Source organism: Cimex lectularius, unplaced genomic scaffold (assembly GCF_000648675.2).
Source record: "Cimex lectularius strain Harlan isolate CLEC.00 unplaced genomic scaffold, Clec_2.1 scaffold143, whole genome shotgun sequence".
NCBI lineage: Eukaryota > Metazoa > Arthropoda > Insecta > Hemiptera > Cimicidae > Cimex > Cimex lectularius.
In genome coordinates this window covers 59,265-81,937 of record NW_019392714.1, presented here as the reverse complement: position 1 = coordinate 81,937, position 22,673 = coordinate 59,265, and the positions used below count along the sequence as shown (strand labels likewise).

At 34.6% G+C, this 22,673-nt stretch overlaps 1 protein-coding gene across 1 annotated transcript in view; it reads right to left on the bottom strand.

Moving 5' to 3' along the window:
• The window catches only part of LOC106672758, an 88,520-nt gene that overhangs the window by 8,781 nt on the left and 57,066 nt on the right, over positions 1-22,673 (bottom strand). The window contains exons 3-4 of the mRNA XM_014404422.2: positions 22,383-22,557; positions 7,762-7,949 (exon numbers count right to left, since the gene is read on the bottom strand). Of these exons, the coding sequence (XP_014259908.1) occupies positions 7,762-7,949; positions 22,383-22,557 (363 nt within the window). The remainder of the gene's footprint in view (positions 1-7,761; positions 7,950-22,382; positions 22,558-22,673) is intronic.

The following is a 22,673-nucleotide window of genomic DNA, read 5'->3' as shown; positions in this document are numbered from 1 at the left end:
TAACCCCCCAAATTTGAACACACATATACGAATTTGTCACATGGCTAATATGCATAGTTCATAACGCCAAAAAAAAAAAAAAAAAAAAAAAAAAAAAAATTTTAGTCTGTTTTTGCGATTCTAAGTCTTTTATGATTTTTTAAAACTTTTTTAAGTATTTACTACTCGAAGTACTTAAGTATTTGGCTATCAATTGGTAGTGGCGAATACGAATTTAGTAGGGCAAAAGTGAGTTTGTATTAGCTTTTTTATCATCCATCTTGATAAAACCAAGGTTCATCTAATATTAATCATTAAACTATCAGTGAAAATCTTTGTCGAACATAATAATTTCCATTGAAATGAGTTGGGTTATAAAATTAGCTCAACTTTTATTCATTAATCCGCATAGGAACAGATCCCCTTTCAACAAATAATTTTTTTCAAACGTTCTTTACAAGGTGTAGGGAGAAAAACTTATTTTTTGTATCAAGCCCTATAAATCAGGTTTTATTGCCGACGTTTGTTGAAATTTGGCTTATACCATCTCTCTTTCATTTTTATTCACTAGTGAAACTGCGAGCGAGAGGAGAGGTTTTAATTTTTTTGTATGTATAATGCAACCGGGTAATTAAGTCCAGGCTCGGAGATGGAAGAAGCCCTATCAGCACGGGCAGTGTCGTGGCGATGTTGGGAGTACGGAGATGTTAGTTGTGTCGGCCGGAAAACGTGGATAGAGGAAGTAATTTACCGATTGGTCTAAACCTTTTGCAACATACATAGTAAATCACAGCTTCCATTGAGAGTGTAGCCCAAAATAAAGAGGCTATCAAAGTTTTTCACCTTCCGTAGTGATGTACCGGTCCCCGTATCAAGAGTGCTCACTTTCGTTAAAATTAGTAGGCCTAGTTCATATGCACATAGGGTTTAACTTAAGTGAGGATAAGTACCTTTGTTTTATTTGTTTATTGTAAATAGATGTAAATAGTTAAACCATCACACTTCTTTATTTTATGGTTTGCCATTTTCATAAATTGTTCATAGTCCATAATTAATTGTTATTAGCGAACCCTCCTGTCTCACATGGAGCTATCTTCTCGCTGCCAACACTTTGTATCCCCGATGATAGTCATAGTCTAAGTTAACACGTACCTCTAAAAACTACTCTAAAACCATCTCTTTTAAGAATTTAAGAATAGTTCACCAATAAAGCTAAGATAGTTCACCGATAAGCTTCTTTTAAAGTTAATCTTTTTATACGTTTTACTAGCGACCTATCAATAAATATTTCTTGATATCCATTGTTTTTAGCTAAGGTTTTAATTGTTTGTGATTCTTTTTTATAATCTAATTATAATTTATTTATAATCAGCAGGTGATAATGGGAGTTTCAACATACGGTCTATGAGCCAAATGAATCCAGCTGCTTTTTGGTTCATGGGTGATAATTGATTCAAAGATATGAAAAAAGGGCCCATGTTTTGTTTTCTGGTGCATAATAACATTTTTTTTCTCGTAAATAGTTTAACGTCACTGATAAAGCAAAATATATGTATTTGTATAAAGTTGTTTATTAACAAAGAGGGAAATTTTTGGGCCGATAAACAGTTGAGGCCATCGCCGGTTCTCTGCGAGTTTTTCTTCTTTTTCTCTTCTTTCGCGCGTATTTTTTTTTAAACTGCGGCTATTTGGGCGTCTCGATCTGGCTAATGACTCTGCTTTTGTGTGTGTACGCTGATATCCTAAAATGCTAGCCTCTCGTTTGTACTTCATTTTGCCAAATATAGAAAAGAAACAAAACATATAATATTTAGATCATCACTAACATGTGGAGATGTCTGCTCACATTCACTCCACTCTCGCTAATAACTTACTTTTACCCTCCAGACGTCACATACTCTCTCCAGAGTATTCGATATCCCTCGGGACAGGCTTAACAACCCGGTTTTGTATTGATATTTGAGTTCTTAAGATTGAAAGAAGCTACTTCAAGAAAATACCTTATATAAAATCATACTCTATTTATATTATATATATTTAATAAATATGTAGTTAGTTGATTTTTTGCCTTCTTTATATTTTTATATTCAAACACACTGTGATGAATCCAATTAGAAATTCCCTTCGTCGAGCTTTGGAGGAATATATCCCCTTCATCAGGACTAGTAAATCAATATAAAAAATTTATACAAAATTGTTTTGTTGTAAATTCACTTTTTCCACATCCTACATGTATTTGTTAAATTTAAACAATGTTTGTAAATCCCAGATCCTGAAGATGATCTCAATAAAGATCGAAACGTTGTTACGATAAAGATAATGTTCTTCTGAAACCTATGCCACCAGACCGCATCTCACGATTTCCGAATAATAATAATAATAATAATAATATGGACAAGTTATTTTACAATATTATTATTTAAAAAAATCTGCGATTTACTTGAATTAAAATTAAGTACATTATTGTATTAGAGAAAACAGTTGCACCAAGACATGGATTGATATAACTTTTCTCGTTTATTCCAAATACATTTTAAATTGAAATGTCCCCTCCCTTGAGCTAATAGGAAAGGGCCAGGTTGTTCGTTCTATAATCCATAAATAAATTTAGTGGGATCAAGCGGAACGCTATTTAATGTTCAGGTATTTGCCCCTCAGATTTGCGTGCGTGAAATATATTACTAATTAAATAGTCACGGCATTTAGTTCGACCTTTTCCGACAGGTGGGCCCAAGGGGTTGGGCGATGGTATTAGCACGACACATTAACTTGAATGTCAGCAATACGAGGAATGTCAGGCCGTGTCGCGACATCGGCAATCAAGCCCAACAAAGTTTCGAATACACGTTGAAAAATAACGTGCTTTAGAATTACGATCAGACAGATCTTCAAGTATCAAATAATGTTTCTTTTTCGTTAAACTCGGTTTTTACTGTGCATTTGGTAGCTTTCTATAAAATTTAATGTTTAGTTGCAATAATTGCTAATATATTATTATTTATTTTGGGTAGAAGAAATGACAACAGTTTTTAAACTCTCGATTTAATCATCATTCAATTATCCTGTTATTATATATGTAAGCCTGCCTCAAGTTTTGAAATATTTTGTAACGATAAACAAAACTATTATTAAACATTATTGTATTATAATAAATATAATAAAAATAGTTGCTTGTCGATTTAAAAAAATAACCTTATCACCTAACGTACGTATATACTAATAATTTTGACATAATTAAAGCTTTCAGCAATTCAAATTGTTCAAGAATATGCGCGCGGAAAAGCGGAAAAAAGCGAAGAACGAAGAAGTGATAGAAATGACGAAGGGTGAGTAAGATTCACTTGTTATAAAAGATGGTTCTACTCATAGATTTTTGTTGGTTCAAATCTGTTAGTAGAACAGTCTTTTACAAAAGTTGAAAAAAAAAAAAAAAAAAAAAAAAAAAAACACGATGTTTGGGCTGGTGGTGGCCGCAGAGGGCCTGAATTCGAACCCGAAAAAAAAAACTCCGGCACTCCAAGGGTGATGTGACCTCTACTGCTGCAAACCTCCATAAAAAAGAAAGTTACAATATGTTTAATTACAATTTTATATGTAGTACGAAATTATACAAATTAAAATTGTATATGGGTTGTTGAGAGAAGGAATTGTTTCTACAAACTTCAGAGTGAGATGAAATTATATGAAAAAAAGGTCAGTGTCGGCTGGAGGGAATCATATGAATGGCCTTGAGGTCTTGATTTTCCATCAGAGCGCAAAATTCAGCCTATGTAACATTTTTCTCAAAACTTTCAACATTTCTTGAGAGTTGATTTTGACATATTTATATTGACAAAACATAAACTTAAAACCCTCTTCCTGCTCTGAAGAAGCAAAAATACTCTCATTGCAAAATAAACGCCTCATTTACACATCGTTACTATTGGGTTGTCCGGAAAATAATGCAGGATTTTGGTATTAAACAAAAAAAAAGAAACTAGTTACTTTAAAGCAATGTTCTTTAATCAAAATAATTTCCCATACTCTCAATACATTTCTCCCAACGTGTTGGTAACTTATTAATTCCGTCTGAGTAGAATTCAGAATTTTTAGAATTGATAAAGTCAATAAATGCATTTTCCAGTTCCGTTTGATTTTTGAATATTATGTGTTGTAAGTAGTGGTCCAGGTGTCTAAAAAAATGGTAGTCAGTAGGCGAGAGGTCCGGAGAGTAGGGTGGGTGAGGCAAAGTTTCATAGCCAAGCTCCAATAATTTTTGTGACGTTACACGTGACACATGTGGTCGAGCGTTGTCATGCAACAAAATGGGCCCTTTCCGATTGACCAAAGAGGGCTTCATTACTGCCAATTTCTGATGCATGGTATTAATTTGGTTACAGTATGATTCAGCATTGATGGTTTCGCCAGGATTTAAGAAGCTGTAGTGTATTAAACCAAATGAAGCCCACCATACCGTAACCATTACCTTTTTTTGATGAGTTGGGGGCTTTGGAAAATGTATTGGAGCTTCTCCTTTGTCGAGCCACTGTCCAGAACGTCTAGTGTTATCGTAGAGAATCCACTTTTCGTCACATGTAACAATTCTGGCCAGAAATGGGTCATTTTTGTTTCGACAAAGAAGTGATGCACAAACATCAAAGCGCTGATTTTTTTGGCGATCGTTTAATGAGTGTGGAACCCAATTTTCGAGTTTTTTCACTTTTCCAATCGCCTTGAGGTGGTCAGCGACGGTCGTTTTACTGACTTTGAGTTGCTCTGCAAGTTCTCGAACAGTTGTTTTGGGGTTTTCTTCCACCACTGATCGCAGAACATCATCATTAAGAGAGGAAGGCCTTCCACGACCTTCTTCATCTTCAAGGCTGAAATCTCCCTCCCGAAATTTTTTAAACCACCTTTGCACAGTGCACTCATTAACACAACCCTCGCCCCAGACTTGGTTAATGTTTCTAGCCGTTTGGGCTCCGCTTCGGCCGAGTTTAAACTCGTAAAAGAAAATCGTACGAAATTCTCGCTTTGACATTATAAGGATGACTGAATTATTTCCAAGTAGCGGAATGCTACAGAGGTAAACAAACAATATCATTTGGAAGAGGATTAATAAGTGTTGACATTCATACAAATGAGTAATCCTGTAAACGTAAACAGAATATTTTATATAGAAAATCCTGCATTATTTTCCGGACAACCCAATACAACCAATCTGGACGTATGGAATTGGACTCTTGGGTTCAACCAAGCGTTCGAACCTCCAAAGAATCACTGAGGTCCTCCAGACCTTCAAATCCCACTTGTTCTCGAAACCGCAAGAACTAGATACAGTCGCCTCCATAAAATCCTGGATCGTCATTCGAACCCTCAAGTCCATCACCTTTTATCTCAAACCCTTTCTAAACGTCTAAAACGCCAATGGCCTCGCGATTTTTTCTTAGTGAGAAAAGTGAATATTGTTGTTTTAGGAATGTAATTAATGAATTACTTTTGTTTTCTTAATAACTTACAATATTTAAAAAAAAAGATTTTATTTTTAACCTATACATATGTAATTACAATTTTTTTCAAACGGTCACAGCACTAACACTAATGCCAGCCATGTCATGAGAAACCAGCCAATACTGGCACTCAGTGTGAAGGGTTAAGAAGCAAGGTGGTCTCGATGCCCTCGATTAAGACGATTCTTGGGTTCTTGGGTCGGAGCTGTGTAGAAAGGTCTCGAGCAGGAGGGCTAAGATAGAGAGAGAAGGTGGTGTGAAACTTTTGGAACAGGGAACGGATCAGTTCGATAACAAAAGGAATGTTGAGGTCGTCGATAGTGAGGTTAGTGACGTAGTAAGGAGCTTTGTCGACTCTGAGGACTTTCTATTAGAAGGTTGGATGGGCCAGGTGTTGAATGGTTTGGCAGGACCCCACAATTCCATTCCATATGTCCAAACTGGTCGCGGTAAAGACTTGTATAACGTCAGTTTAGCGTTGACGGTCAAGACGGTCCTAGAAATCCTCGTAGTTGTCTTCCGTTGAATTGTCTCTTAAGTCTTGTGTAGGGATTCAACGACAGTTGCTACATAGGTCGTAAGTATTTGAATTGAATATAAGTCTAATGAATCTTATAATATAAAATTCATTAAGACAACAGAGTTTCTTGTAGCGCTCTAGCGCGTAATATAACAATGCAACAAAAATATATTACATATGTTCATAAATATTGCAATATGCAAAATTAAAAAAAACCCTCATTATTATATTTGACAAAAGATGCTGAAATATATCAATTGTGTTTATAAAAAAAAGACACCTTTTGAAATAGAGCTAAAAAGGAACATGATGAAAATTAAACATGTATATTTTTAATTACATTTTATTTAACGCTTTATATTTTACTGAATTGACTTAAATATGAAAAAAGAAAACAACCTGGAAAAAATATTCATGGGAAACGATTGTATTTGAATTCTTTCTTTTCAGACAAGCTACATATATTTTTCGAAACACAAAGTGCTTTTAAGGCGTGGTTCTAATATCGGAGCGAACATTGATTTATAGAAAACACCTTTATCCGTAGGATACCATTTATTTGCCGCTTTACATTGTGTTATTTATTTCGTACACCTGCTAAGAATCGTTGAACAATTTATACATTTACGTATTATCCAACGTTTATTGACCCCAGGTTTCCAGCTACATTTTCCCTTTTAATTAACTTGTGGAATAATTTTGCATATTCTGTTTTCTACCGTGATATTTGATACGTCGCGCAAGGTTTTTAGAATATTATATTGGACAAAATTGGAAAAATTATTTTTTTTTTAAATTTTCGTTTATTACACTTTACAATAAATTACCGCCAGGCGTCGAGAATCACCCACTTCGGGTGTTGGCCGTCCGGGGTCAAGCCTCGGTCTTATCTGCCCAGCCAGAGGTTGGGCTACGGCTGCTAGGTCAATTCAGCACCCAAGGTATGTAGTTCCTAGATGCAAACCAATTCACACTCTCTCTCATTATTAAATACATTTTTTCCTATTTACAAACCATTCATTCAGTTAGGGTGATGGAGTACTCGATATTCCTCCATCACCTTTTACATCTATTATATAACTGACCTAATTGAGAGTCGATAGAGTAAACAATACTCCGCCATCAGCCCTCTTACATCATCCATTCACGCCAATAAATACATTCAATCTCAACGCCTTTGTTAGGTACCAAGCTTTCAGTACTATATATAATAAAACAACCCTGTTTACTCCAAAAATCGGAACTGGGATCCAAAGATCCGTTGGTGTGTTTGAGAAAACATGAGGCATTAATACTTGTTCCCTATGTGGAACAACCTTTCTTCGCATGCCGGACATATACGCGGGCATTGACCCAAAAGCAAGTTCATGTGTCAACCGCGTATGACCAATTCTAAGTCGGGTTAGGATAATCGGGATCATGAAGTGGAAGAGCTTCTCGGACGATCTAGTCCACTGACACTGCCACCTTTTCTTCATTGCTCTTGCTTTCGCCTCCCGTTTTTCTTTTATTGTCACTGATAATAACGTGACCAAAATTTTTTGCAGTGTTTTTCCATGCATTAAATATTACATAGGAACCATAAAATTGTATCAAATAAATGAATAAAAATCACCTTTTTTAAAGTTAAATACACGATAAGACAGTTACAGTTATGCAAGGGGTGCTTACAACGGTTTATTAAAAAGTTTAAAATTAGACATTGAATTTTTATGGAATCTTCACTGTTAATTTTTTTCAAAGCACGGAAATATTAAATGTTGAAATACATACCCTTCTTGAGGATTTTTTCTGTGTCGTTGGATCTGAATCTATAGCGTTTGTTGAACCCTGAGGCGCTTTTCTGAAGTAAAGGCGATATTCGTCAATAGGTGAATAACTGGTGACTGTCCATGAAATATTGTAGCTGTCTCTCGATTTTCCGACAGCAGGGCTTCGAAAATATGCAGTGTGGGGTTTGCCTGTTAAACATAAAAAAAACAGTAATTGTATAAAAATATCGATTAAACGGTTTTATCATTCAGCACCTAGAATATTTTTGTAATGTGCTATTTCTATTATTGGACAAATTTAAAATAGTTAATTGTAAATACCAAAAATAAAACTTTTATTTACAAAAAAGTCATTTGTGTAAACAATAAAATAACGCAATAGTGGTGGGGAAAAAGGTCAATAATAAATAAATAGACGACTATAATTTTATTTTTGTATTGTTTAAAATACGTTGGTGTAGGTAAATTTCTGAATGTGTTTTACTGTTAGCATAACCAATCTGACTCTACACTGCCTGTTTATTTTACAGTTTGCCGCCCCAAAAATCTATTTTTTCTGGACAACGCGTTTTTCGTTTACAGTGTTAGATGTATCGGCCACTTTTTTTTACTAACTAATACTTTGGTTCACGGTATAGTCGGTATTAATTCAATTGTTACATCGTAAGCTTCGACTTATTTTAAGGTCATCATCAGAACTGAATATAATAAGAGTGTCTACAAATTGACGCAATGAGGTTTTTGATAAATGGTTTCACATTTTTTGGAAGATGGACTCAATTGCGAAGGTTTCATTTTTGGAAAAAATATCCGAAAAGTTTTAGGCAGCTGACAGCCAAAGTTGCCGCCTAAAGCTTCTGTGGGTAAAACTATCTTTTCAAAAAGTAAATTGACATACTCACCCCTGAGAGTATACAAAAATTTTCAATGTAGCGGCGTTGAATCCCAGAAATTCCGGTCTTTTGTAGATTTTCTGTTTGTTTTCATGAATTCATAAAATTGTAAATACGTTCTGCCAATTCGCAAAAAGACTCTTAGAAATCCAGAACCTGTTAGTTAAAATTATTACTTAGGCCTGTACCCCATTCCGTCGGCGCATAAATTCAATTGTAGGGAATGACCTCACGCTACGAACTTTACGGAAGGCATATTAATCATTGTTGGGAAATAACAGCAGTAAAGTAGGAGACCATGCTACATTAGCTACGCGATCACGTAACCCTTCTCTCTGATTTAATGTAAATAGCTCAAATTAGAGGCTAGAAAATGCGTTATCGTTCTGTAATCGTGTCAACCGCTTAGTTGGGTTCTAATTGCTACAAAACGGTTACACATAACATCTGCTACAGACGATTAAAAATATCAATTGTTTTAACTATTAAAGAAATATTTTTATTTAATATTATAACAAATGAAAAAAAAGGAGGGAAAATTCAAAAGGTAGGTTAAGATGGGAAGTTGGTGTCCGAGTGGATAGAAATCATAATAGCTAAAGTGGAAGGGCAGCTGCATATTTAGCAAAAGGTCGTGGGTTCGAATCCCGCTCGTGACACTAACTTTTTCATTTCAACCAATACCTTAGATAAAGATTAATTAATTGAAAGAAGTTATTTGGTCGATCGGACCACGAAATGTAATGGATCATAACATATATTGCGATTAAAATTGGTTTTCAAAATGGTTTACTGTAGGATAACATGGTTTGATCAACCAGAGAAACTAGAGGTTATGACATAGTAAAATAAATCGAATAATTAACTTTTAGTGTAGAAAATTTGTTTTTAAATTTGAAATTTAAAATTAAATATATGATTTGATTGAAAATCCTTTTAAGTTAATTTAAAAAAATCTCAATAGTACCTAAAACTTGTCTAAAGGTCCGGAACGTTGTTGCTAAGTTTTATAGGGGGCGTGGGACTTTAACCCTCTAGTTCTTAGCAACACCGTACATGATAGGTAGAATAGGTGGTTTAAGAGTTTAACATCTTTAATCTCCTTATATATTTAAGTTCATTGTCAGAGAGTTCATTTTGGAGAGAATGTTATTTTGCTAGTGAGAATTGAAAATTTAGAACGGTTTGCAAAGCGACCGATTACGTATTAATTATCTTTTCATTGATTAAGTTTATCAGTAAACACCAGACTTCAATAACAGCCAATTGAAAATAAATTGTTAAATTAACAAATGGCATAAAGCCGATTTATTCTGTTTAATGCAGTTTCAATTTAAGAAAAGAAAAATACGGCAGTAAAATCTGAAAATAATTCAATCTATGGAGATTCAGATGACACGGTGCAACCCCAAAAAATTATGTATATATTTTTGTGAAAAATAATTTTTATTTTTTAATTCAGAAAGCTCTATATAAAATTTTACATGGAAATTATACTCGGTAATTATCATCTCATGTGTTGTTTCTTATTTACATTTTGGCCTTATTCAAGCATAAAATTTGGATTAATGTATATAAGTTTTGTAATCATTTTTATTTGTTAAAAGAATCATTATGAATGATAAAAATTGAATTTTATTCGATTCAATACAATCTTATTGAAGATTTTTTCTATATTTTCGTCAATATCTATTCTTTCCAATTGGGTCAAGGTAAATCTGCAATATTCAATACAGAGGGAGGTATGGAGTTTCTCCCAAAAGGAAGCATCGTACATTAAAGAACGAGACAACATTTAAGTATCTAGGAAAAAGAGATAACCGTTTAACAAATTTTGCATGAAAAACGTACGATAGGTAAACAGTATAGACAGAACATGAAGACGCAAATATTCCTTCAAATCCTTCTGGGGCAAAGTTTAATAATTTAATTCCAATATCACCAGTCCAGGTTCGAGAAAAATAGAATTCTTAAAATAGAAATCTTATTGATAAATGAAATGCACCGACACACCACCAAGAAGAATAAATAAAGGCTACAATACGATCTATTACAACAAAAGTACCGTTTCAACGGACAGAAGAAAAAAAACAATAATTAAAATTTATGACTGAAGAAATGCCTATTAGCCTATAAAATAAATAAGTGGAACGTCTTGATCGCATTGCTGTTACAGCCTGCGGGCATCTTTGGTTCAATGTCAACCCTGAAGATGCTTACTGCTGCACGAAATTTTGTGTGTGTGTGTGTGTGTGTGTGTGTATGGTGATTAGTGACCGTTAATCGATAATAATTAGGGTACTCTCAACACGACACGCAAGAATGGCACAATTACACAGAAGACAAATACTTTGAGCCCTGAAGATGAACTCAATAAAGATCGAAACGTTGGCACGATAAAGAAAATGTTTTTCTGAAACCTACATCACACCAGACCACATCTCACGATTTCTGAATAATTAGTAATTTTTTGTGTTGTTTTCAATTCCATTGCTTGACATGATTATGATTTCTATCATCATAGCATTCATAAAAGACGTATAAACCCCACAATGACATGATACCATAAAGACGTATATATAAAAAACACCTAGAAAAAATAGGAGGAATATTCCATGATCTATTGTTGTTATAAACCACAATCGATCGGGCTGTAGGATAAGAAAAGAACAGATTTACATTTGGCCTAACATTAACTACAATCTTATGTTGAATGCGTTTTGGTCCAGTTTAAAAATTCCCATAATGACCTAGGAATGTATAACATTACTTAAAACAAGGGTGAAAAAAAATTACGACAAGTACGTTTACAGCCGAATTCCTATTTCACGTTGTTAAAAAATATAATTTTCTAATATGTTAATATTACAAGTTGACGTTGATCGACCTACGTAGTTTAAACTGATGTTGTATTGGATCTTCTTGAGGTCATTTTAAATGTAATCCTGTAAAATGACCTCAAGAAGATCCAATGCAACATCATGTTAATATTACATTTGTTAAAATTGAAAATTGTTTATTTTTTAATGCAACAAATCTTTTCTACTTTTGAGATTGCGTTGGCCGAAATCATTTGGGTGTCTGGTTATTTATCACGTAAAGACCCTGGGTTCAAATCCCGGCGTTGTCCTCGAAATTTTCTTCGATAATTTGAATGTAACTCAAATGTCTACAAATTCAAAACTTGAAAAAGAGGTAAAAAAGGTACTGATATTATATTGTATGTCTGGAATTATTTGACTACTTTGATAAAGTTGAACTTTTGTATATGTGCGATTTTTATTGAACTTTCTAGAAAAAAAATTACGAGCAAAAATTAATATAAATTACTTCAATGCTTGTATGAATTGTATTTTCTTTCTTGTTATTATATACGACAAGGGTTTAAGGCCGGATTGCATAGCACGTTTTACCAAACTCGGGAACTTTGCCAAGGAGATGATCATGATTGAACCGTATATTTTCGAGATGTAAATGATTAGTCATTCATTCTTCTTATCCTCAAAAACCATCTTGTCCTTCCGTTAAAAACAAAACAAAAATTAACAACAATTTTTGTTTTTCTTGAAAATAACGCAAAATTTACATGAACACACGACAAATAACACAAATATAACCTTTGCATATGGGGTTGTATTTGCACCCTAGATTTGTTTGAAAAGTTGACACTGTCGAAGGGGCGCAGTTGACACAAACTTTCAGAGGTGGACAAAACCCCGGACAAGATTAATTCCATTCAACGCACAAAGGGCGAGGTTAAGAAATATTCTCAGAGCGCCAACTGCACCTGCTCTCCCTGTTACAACTTAGGGTTGAAAAACAGCCCAAACAGACGTTACGCCAAGAGCAATTCCTCTCTACCTACGTAAAGTAACAAATGCAACAAAATATGTCATAAATAATTTTGATGAAACGGTACTTTTTTTCAAGTATACGCTTTTAGCGTACTGATTCTGATTACTTCCTTCATTCGTGTCAATAACAATTTTGGACATACAATTCTGACAAGTTTTATTTCTAAGGATAGATAGATAAATCATATTGCATTTTAGCAATAGCTATTAAAGGGGGAGTAAAATGCAAAATAAATATGTGCGTGTACTTAAAGATATCTTCCAACTTAAATTTTTGGTTAGCGGTAGCCGAGTAGTCAGCGTGACCTCTCGAGTTGTAGCCAGATGTCTTGGGTTCGATTCCCACCGTCGCCCCCATATTTCACGCTAACCTTTCCCCTAACTACATAACTGACAGGCAAAAAATTCCGTCTAATTGATTTTTTTTCATTTACTCGATAAAAGAAAATTCTTCCCTTAATTTGTCTCATTGTTTTTACCAATGATATTTGTTTATGATATGTTTTAAATTGGGAATATCAATTAGAGTGAACACACTTAATCCTTAATGCAAAACAAGGATAAAATTGTTTTCAATGTTTACTTTTTACGGAGTTTAAAAGTTCATACAGTCTCATTTGAATTCAGAAGCAATAAAGTGTTTAGTTTTCATGTTTGTTTTCTTAATTTCAAATTTTAAAGTTAAAAATGCCACTTAGTGCTGGGAATATTGCGCGTGATGTGGCTCGTGATGATCGACGTTCCATCAGGAATGTGGCCCTAGTGCCATCGGAGTTTCCTATGAAACACTGAGGGGCACCGTTAGACGTTTTCGAGAAACCATAGGAAGCCCGGTTCTGGACGCCCTAGGGTAACAGAACCACAGGATGACCGTTTTTTGAATTTGAGGATTTTGCGAAACCGGCACCTTACTGTTGTTCAGGCGATTCATCAGCTCCAGGAAGTTCGAGGTGTCAAAATTACTGAACGCACTGCTCGAAGAAGATTAAATGGCTTTTCGCCCCTTAAGAGGACCATAATTGACCAGGACATACAGAGAGAGCTTGAGAATACAGCCAATGGTCTTTAGACGATTGGTCTGCTGTACATTTTACAGATGAATTTAGATTTGCTCTACGATCTACAGATGTCCGTGTAAGAGTGTGGAAAAGGCAAAATGAAAGGTACAAAGGCTGTGATTTTTCCCAGAGCCAACCATTTCAACGTAGGTCAGTGATGGTGCGGGCGGGAATTTCAATTAAGAATCGCACAGAGTTGGTTGAGAGGGTCTTTGACGGCCACTCGCCATGTGGATGAAATTTTGGAACATCATGCGTATCCTCGATGAAATCAGCGACAATCCTATTCCAATTCACGATAATGCCCGTCCCCATGTCGCTCTTATAGTACAAACGTACCTTCGACAATATAACATCAGGGTCTTAGCCCGTTCTACAGACTTGAACTCCATCGAACATTTATGGGATAACATCAAAAGAGCACGTCCATCACTTCCTGATACACTCCACGATCTTGAAAGGACTCTTCGTGAAGAATAGGCTAACCTCAAGCAAAGATACATTTCCAGACTGATAGTAGCCGAGGAGTCTTCGAGATGTAATTAAGGCAAAAGGAGGAAATACGCGATATTGAAATGTTAATTAAAATCTAATTAAAACACATTTTATCTGTCTTTATTTTTTTATATTTAATTTTCCTTAGCAATTTACATTTTTTTACTTTTTTAGACAAAATTATTGAAATTATTAAAAGTTAAAAAATGTGAACTTTGATTAATATATCAAAATATATACTAATCAAGCTATATCACAAGTGGATAGAATTTTTACCTGTCAATTTATATGATGAAACAATCAACTACGTACTCTGGCTAATATGCGAATTCATAAAGCCAGTAAAAAAAACAAAACATAAATTTAAAATGACACTGTATTTACAAAAGTAATTAATAAGAATAACATATATAGTCGCATGGACCAACTAATTAAAAATAATTCATTCAATTCAATCTTCTTAAATAGTAAAGATTAACATAGATAACATATTATATGAAGGGTGGAGCACGTGCTAAATAAAACAAAGTACCTAAATACATGGCGCTAAACATAAAATTCATAACAATTATATGACGCCAAAATGTATTCATTCATATAAAAATATGAATTGAAAATGAAAGCCGTAATATCTGAGTTTTATAAATAAAAATAAACACATCGATTGCCTGGTTTTCTGCTTCCAATTTTAAAAAGAACACAAGTTTGTCTGAATTGTTTATTTACACAAGTTTCAATGTATTTGTTTAAATAAAAGAATCTTTTAACTTTGTAAATTGAATAATTTGTAAAAACCATGTTCTAATTCTCTTTTTCAAACTGATTACAGTCAGAGCACTTCATTAAGTGAAAATTATTACAAACAATTTTAGTTCTTTACTATTAGACAGCCTTAGTAGTCTTCGTTTATTTACAGCCAAACTTAACTGTATATAATGTTTGCATCTATACAAGGAGCTAATTTTTTTGATAAAAGAGGATAAACTGCGAGCTTAGCACCTGTATTGTCTAGATTATTTTCCTATTTTGACATAATATTTTCTTTTTCGCGTTTAAGACATTCAGGGTCGTAAAGGTAAATTTTGTTACAAAATCAATAACATTTGCAATTGATAGAAATAATCCTATGATTTATTTCTGAATTATATGCTGATGAGCATTACGCGATTCATCGTAAACGGATCTTCTTAGAAGCGAACCAATATCCGTGCTCAATTATTTTACCAACAAATTTAAAATAATTTTTAGCAATTGCAAGGTAATGGACTCAAGTCCAAGCTCAATCCTTACTTAGTGACTAGGTTTATTTGTGAGCAAGTGGTATAGTTGCTTAAAATTTGAGTACTAAAATTTACTTCTTAATTCCGTGTCAACTCAGCCTTGAAGAAATTTCGTTAATTTAATTAACAAAAAAGAGGGTTGCAATGCTCAGGAATCATGTAGATTTGAAAAGGAGGAGGAAACTTATTTCAGTGGTTGTGATTGTGTGCCTTTACAGGTATAATAAAAAGTAAAATTTCCCGTTTTAAAACAAATCGGGTAAAATGTGAAATGTGAAACACGCCCCTGATGTTCAGGAACAATTGGAAATACAAACTCAGAAACATTTACAAAGTTGAAAACTGTCCTTGATGTCGCGTTGGAGTAGGGCCAAGCTCATGAATAGCTTTCGCCCATTGCCCGGTTATTGTTCCCGAATCGAAACATCTCTCTCGCACTCGCTCTCACTTTTCCTCACGATCTTTCTCTCTGTCTCTCCGTGAAAAATCATCGCATTTCCCGTTCGCCCGCCGCGCAGCTAGAATCGTTTTCATCGAGATCGATTTCAAAAAGCATGATTGCGTTGTCCTGGCTTATAAGAAATTTATGTCAGAAGTTGATCAAACCTGTGGCATCGATTTTACATTATTTATATAGTTTAATATTGTACGATCTTCTTCATACACGTAAAATAAATAAAATAAAACCGGACTTATAATCCTGGCAAGGTGTTATGATGGTTTCTTGACAAGTTTGCCCCCCCCTCAACGAATGCTTTATTTGGTTCAGATCAAGATTACGAATCGCCAGTACTTTAATTCCGACTGAAGCCAAATATATGGGCTGAATGATGTCACTACTAGTATGCCTGCTATTTGCAACGCCTTTTTGAAACGTTTCCGCTCAAATCGTTACGTAGCCAAAATACATTCTTACAATCATTGATAGATCAATGGAGATCTGTACGCAAGTGACGTATCTATTTAAATGATACTTGAGGAAGCATTGTACCTACCCTAATCACCGTACGACTATAATCAAGATAACTACATAAACTTCTAGTCGCGCTGTGAAGTGTATCCATATTAAAGGTGTTTGCGTGGTACATTAGTGGGCCTCCTGAACGTCAGCATCTTTTCATGGAGTCGTGCCATTCTGTGCAAATTTGAAGCAGGCTTGTCTTAAAAACAATTAACAGGCAATACTGAAACGCGTGAAACTTATTTGTCATCGCATGTATTAATCTGACTCAAGAACTTTGTCCTCTTTTACTCTGGCATTGACGATATTTAACACAAAGCAAACAAATTTTCAAACGATGGAAAAAAAAATTCTCGATTGAATAAATAAATCTTACAGATATAACTTTATTTTGGAAAAATAGTAAACAAAACATAACTATATGTGTTAAACCTATAATACAAAATAAATAAAATTAAAATAAATTGAATTATCATTAAAGAGAGATATGCATATAAAACACTAAGTGTGTTTAACAAATTGAAGAGTAATCTTTGCTGGTTGACATTGTTTAGATCTATACTATAATATAGAATTAGGAGACCTCCTAGGAGGCTTCTGGCCTCTCCCAGATGGATCAGGTGGAGTCATCCACCTTGCTGCCTGAGCGACTCCGAGGTTGGGCTCTGATCGGGCGCCATCGACTTCTTTGGTCATTTCGGCGCCCTTCCTTTCCTTAAAACTAGTCATTCTCACACTCACTCACACAGTAAATACATACATACTCCTATATACAAACCCAATCACATATACATATCCTCTGTCTAGAATCCGGGTTGGATGGTACTCGTTATTCCGCCCCTGTTTGAGTATCGATGGATAAGAGAGATGATATGCTGCACCGCCTCCCAGCATACCCCTATTCTATCATAACCTAAACTTTTACCTATAAAATAAATACTCCCCTATATACAACCCATTATACCAATATCTCTCAAAAACCTAAAAAGTTATTCTGCAATCTCGCGGCCATGTTCGAGCATTTTCCTATAGTCCGGTGGTATTCCATTTCGCCTGCGACACCGTCAGTCTGTTATCTTGGCATGTTGGGTACCTGGTTCGACCAACAGGTACCCATGAGTCGCACGTGTGTGACCAATCCGCAGGCGGGTCAGGACAACGCTTTCCCTTTACTATAATAATATTTTATATGTAACGTTCCCGTTTGATGAAACCTTACAAATTATCAAATAAAAAAGAAATTAATTAATGAAAAATATAATTTAAAATACACAGGGAGATATTAATTATTTCCTTATAACAGGCCAATAAGGTGCCCAAAGGGAGGGGCGAAAAGGAATAAGATGTAAACAGCAGAAGTCTTGAATTAACGGTCAGACTGAAAGGACAGGATTGAGAAATACCAATCTGTGTTTTTGATGATTAGTGGGAACTATATTTTTTTTATAAAAAAGGACGTTCCAGGTCTCGTGAGGTAAGCATTCCCTTTTAATTTACCTTTTAAGAGTTTTTTGTTCTGTATTTTTTGATAAATAGTTATTCGCAATTTATTTTGGGTTTTAAAGTAAAAAAAAGAAGTTTATTTTATTTTATATTATTATTTCAAAAGAATATTTAAATCATTTTGTGTTGGTTTCTTTTTGAATTATAATAAACCATTATTTTAAAAGGAATTAGTTTTTTATTTGTTCTTCCGTTTGTGACATATATAAACTTTATTTTTTTGACAGGGGCATCCGCCAGCTTGGTCATTTCAGCCCCGAAGCATTAACAAAATACGCTACACACTCGAAAAATACATTCACACCAACATACATTGATCGCTACTGTTTGGTAGATGGTGTACTCGATATTCCTCCATCTACCTATTCACTACAATAAACTATTCTAATTTGGGGTCGATGGGGTAGTTTAAAAGTTTGCTGCCGTAGACACAAGTCATGCACGCAACATGAGGGGCGATGGAGAAGCTACTTCGCGCTCAGCCCCTCCCCATTCTCAACAATAAATACATACACTCATACAAGACACAGAAACACAAAACACATAACTTAACTTCTATATACAGTAAACAATTCCCAATTCCCTTAAAAAGCGGAATAGGGTACCCTGAAACTCGCTGCTGTGTCCGAGAACCCTCTTTAAATCTGGCGGCATGCCTACTCGCGCCCTGTAGGGAGCCAAGGAACGACACGCTTCGTCTATGTGGGACACCTCGAGCAACCTTTCTTTGTGTACCTGCGGGGGGGGGATTGGCCCACCATAAACCTTATTACGGTTTTGCATTAATGAGTCATTTAAAATACTTTCAAGTCATTTGCCAGAGTATGACTGTAATCGGTTAATAGTATGTTCTGGTGGTATACATGAGACAGATCTATTTAAGTTGGATATCTATTGAAGTGGTCAATCTGATTTTATTGTTCGTCTATTTTTAAACGGTTATTTTTCATTTAACAATTTGCTAAAAACTAGAGTGGATTTATAATCTATGTATAATAATATGAAGGTAGTTTAAGTAGTGTATAAGCAGGTGCGAAGGTGCGATCGGCCGTAGGCTTAGTTGCGTACAGAGTTTTTGATAAATCGGCGCGGAGAGTAGGGAGACAAGTGCGAATCAGTGCGATGTGTTGACAACGAGCGTGCAGGGTGCGACGTGTTGAGAACGAGCGTGCGCGCCTGCAGAAGCGTTTCTTTCCTTCTGCCCAATTTTTGGCGTCTACTCTCCATCGCTTCTTCGAGGCTGGGAGCCGCATTGTACGTCTGTGCCAACTCACTTTACGAGTTACTTCGCGTACCCATTTATTATCTGCGGAACTGAGAGTCAAGAATCTACAAACTTCGTGGATCATCTCTTCATTCCAGCACCCAGCTCCATCTTTTCCATTTCCATCCAGCCTGCAGCATCTTGGACACTAACACTCGGCCAGATTATTCCTTTTTATTGTATATCTATTAGTTATATTAATATCCTCTTTTAGTTTTATTAATTTTATTGCCATAATTGACTTGTTTTATTGCATGCAATACTAATTGTTCTCATGTTAATTTATCGTATCTGTTCGTATATGTTTATATATTTTTAATTACAACTTGTATTAACGTTATAACTCATTTTATAAACTCAATCCTGCTCTCGTTATTAGCAAATTCTTGAATCAATATTATATTAATATTAATATAATTAGCAAATTAAATTAATACGTTTCAGGAATGGGTTTGCCTGAAGACATCATACCCCGTCCATCAGTGTGGGGGTAATTTGTGGAAAACCGGTAAAAATACATTAAAGTTGGGATATCCTAAATCTTGTGGAGGCCTAATTCAAATATCTATTATATAAAAAAATTTTTTTTTTACATTTAGCTTTTACTATACAACGTAACTAAAAAAATATTATTATTGTTTCATTTTATACCAACAGAAATGATAATTTTAAAAGTAGAAAGAGGGCAAAAGAAGTAAATTTATTAGAAGAATAAAATATGAAAATGTTTAAGTTGAAAATAAAAGATAATGAAACTGATATGGTTTTGTAAAATTTAAAATATCACTGCCAAAATTTTATGTAAAAATGAACAGTTTTTCAAATAAATTAATTTTAAAGATTTAGAAAATGAGAAATTGGAAAAATCATATAGATTTTACAATTTCTTACATTTTACACGAAATAAAGGTTAAAAATGTTTTCTATTTAATTAAAATGTTAAATAATGCTATAAATAAATTTTGATTTTGTAGATAGAGCGAATACTCTTGCTACTTCTTAATCTTAAAAATCCACCTAATAAAAACTTGCCTTTAAGTGTCAAACTTGACTCCCGGCTTCAAAACGAAAACATTTAATATTGGGTTTGAAAAAAAAGGGTTACTTAATTTCCGAAGAAGTGCACGCTATAATTAAGTTTAAAGGAAAAGGGCTGTTGAAAGGGGAGATTTAGAAGACGAGTTGTATTTATGTTGGAGAGTTGTCGCTGGCTGGTAATGGACGGAGTTACACGATGTTGACATAGTCTTCAAGTGGAGGGGGTTAAGTCAATGTTGACCTCTAAAACAATGTAATATTTCTGAAGGGGATGCGGCCGAACGTTCTTAATACAATTTTCCTCCAGAAGTTCGATTTGGTCCTACGAGAGAATTCTCTAAGAAAGAACTTATCTACCACAAGGTTTTCACAGAACTCTTCTTAAGAACAAAATTAAATTTGAAAATTTTATATGTGTATATGCAAAGTTACATTATGCTATATCTCTAGCATTGTTTTAAAAAGAACCATTTGTTGTGTTAGTACCATTCAAATATGCTTTATTATCAAAACAAACTTGATTCAATTATAGTAGCTTTAATTGAATTGTTATTTATTTTAATTTACGATAAATGTTATTTTGAGAACCGAAGCATTACGAGCTTCTTGAAATTGTACAGTTAATAGCTATCCTGTTTTATACTCTGTCCAGGTAATTTATATGTATTTTTTCTATCATATTTTCCATAAACCAAATCCCCCCATAGATTGACGAGTTTAGTTGACTAGTAATACATCGATGAGTTTTCTCTTTCACTTCCACATAAACGTTCACAGTCTGCCAGGATTTGTTTAAGTTGTCTCTTAATAAAAGCTATAAAACATTTTTTTATTGTAATTTTTAATTATACTGGAACTACAGAGGCATTAGGTTTGGGTGTGTTTAAGCTCCGAAATACTTGCTCCTTCGGATGACGTTATAACACCCTAACGATCTTGGTCACTGCGGTCACCTATCCACAGTTTTAAATATATTATTACTGAAGATAAACAATGCTTTTAGTTTATTAATAACAACGTAAATACATTTTTTGCTAAAGCGTGTGCCGAATATATTTCAACAGAACGAAAAATCTAACTCCAAATTAACATTTTCATCGAATATGTACGTAAGGAAATCGCACATACACTGTAATGGTGATTAAAAGGTTTCAAAATTTAGTATTTAATTTTAAAAAGATTAGCAGCATAGTACCAATTTCTAAAAATTCGAGAAGAGAGAGCGAGAGAGAGAGAGAGAGAGAAGAGAGATAGAGCTTGTCGTCTTTCTCTCTCTCTTTCACTCACACACTCTCTCTCTCACTCTCCCTCTCTCTCCGCATATATACCCGTTGTTGTCGCAGTCAAGGGGATAAGGGGATGATCCTCATTAGGGGATGGCAACCGTCCGGGTGACAATGAGAATCGGGATCATATTCCAAAACACACCACCGTTCCAATTCGGGACCTCATTGGTGACTCGTCGATGATACCCAAAAAGTCCCTGAGGCACCGCCGAGAGATTCGGGGGGAGTTGTCTTCTTTTTAAGTAATCGAGTTCCCTGGAAACCTCCAGCAGTTCGATAGGGTTTGGAACAAAAAGAGCACCGCAGTTACAGCGGTGTCCGGATCAATAGATAAAAGGCATATACAACTCCACAATGGAATGAAAAACTAATCAACTGGAAGAAATTTAGTCGGGAGAACTGCACTCTCCACAAAAAGAGAAGACAAAAGAAATCGACCTGTGGACATTTCCTGGACAAGTAGCGTTTACAGCAGTATTCACTTTTCACGCCGTTAAAAAATATAATTTTTTAATAAGTTAATATTACATTTGTTAAAATTAGAATTTGTTTATTTTTCAATGCAATAAATCTTATCTTCTTTTGAGACGGCGTTGGCCGAAATAGTTTTGGTGTCTGGTCACATTTATCACGTAAAGACCGTGGGTTCAAATCCTGGCGTTGTCCTTGAAATTTTCTTCGATAATTTGAATGTGACTCAAATGTCTACAAATTCAAAACTTGAGAAAGAAGTAAAAAATGTCCTGAAATGATGAGAGATAGGTAATTTTAATTGCACATGTATAATTATATACTATTTTATATTTCAAATAATAAACAACGCTCCTTTTCATTTAAGGTAGCCTTTTTCCTCTTTTTTGCAACCAGGAAAAAATTACTCAACAAGGAAAATATCTCTTGTATTTTAATGAAATGTTTATATGTTTTTGGGGCATCAATTTATGTCATGTACATTTTTTGTTCAATTATATATTTCTTTTTGTCATTTACCTGACAGTATAACATGTTGCCGTGTTTTCCCTTGGGCATTGTCCGCTTGGCAAGTGTAATTTGCAAAATCTTCTTCCTGCACCGAGTTGAAGATAAGAGAATGACGACTCCCTCGGTCTTCCAATCTCTGCCTTTCAGTCGGCTCTAGCCGTAACGTCGAGCGGAACCATTTCACCTGGAACGAACCATTAGAGATTTACAATAAACGTTTTTTCAATAATAAAAACTTAATGGGTATAAATTAATTATGGCGACATTGTTCAAATTCTCCTCATGTCGGATTTAATCAAA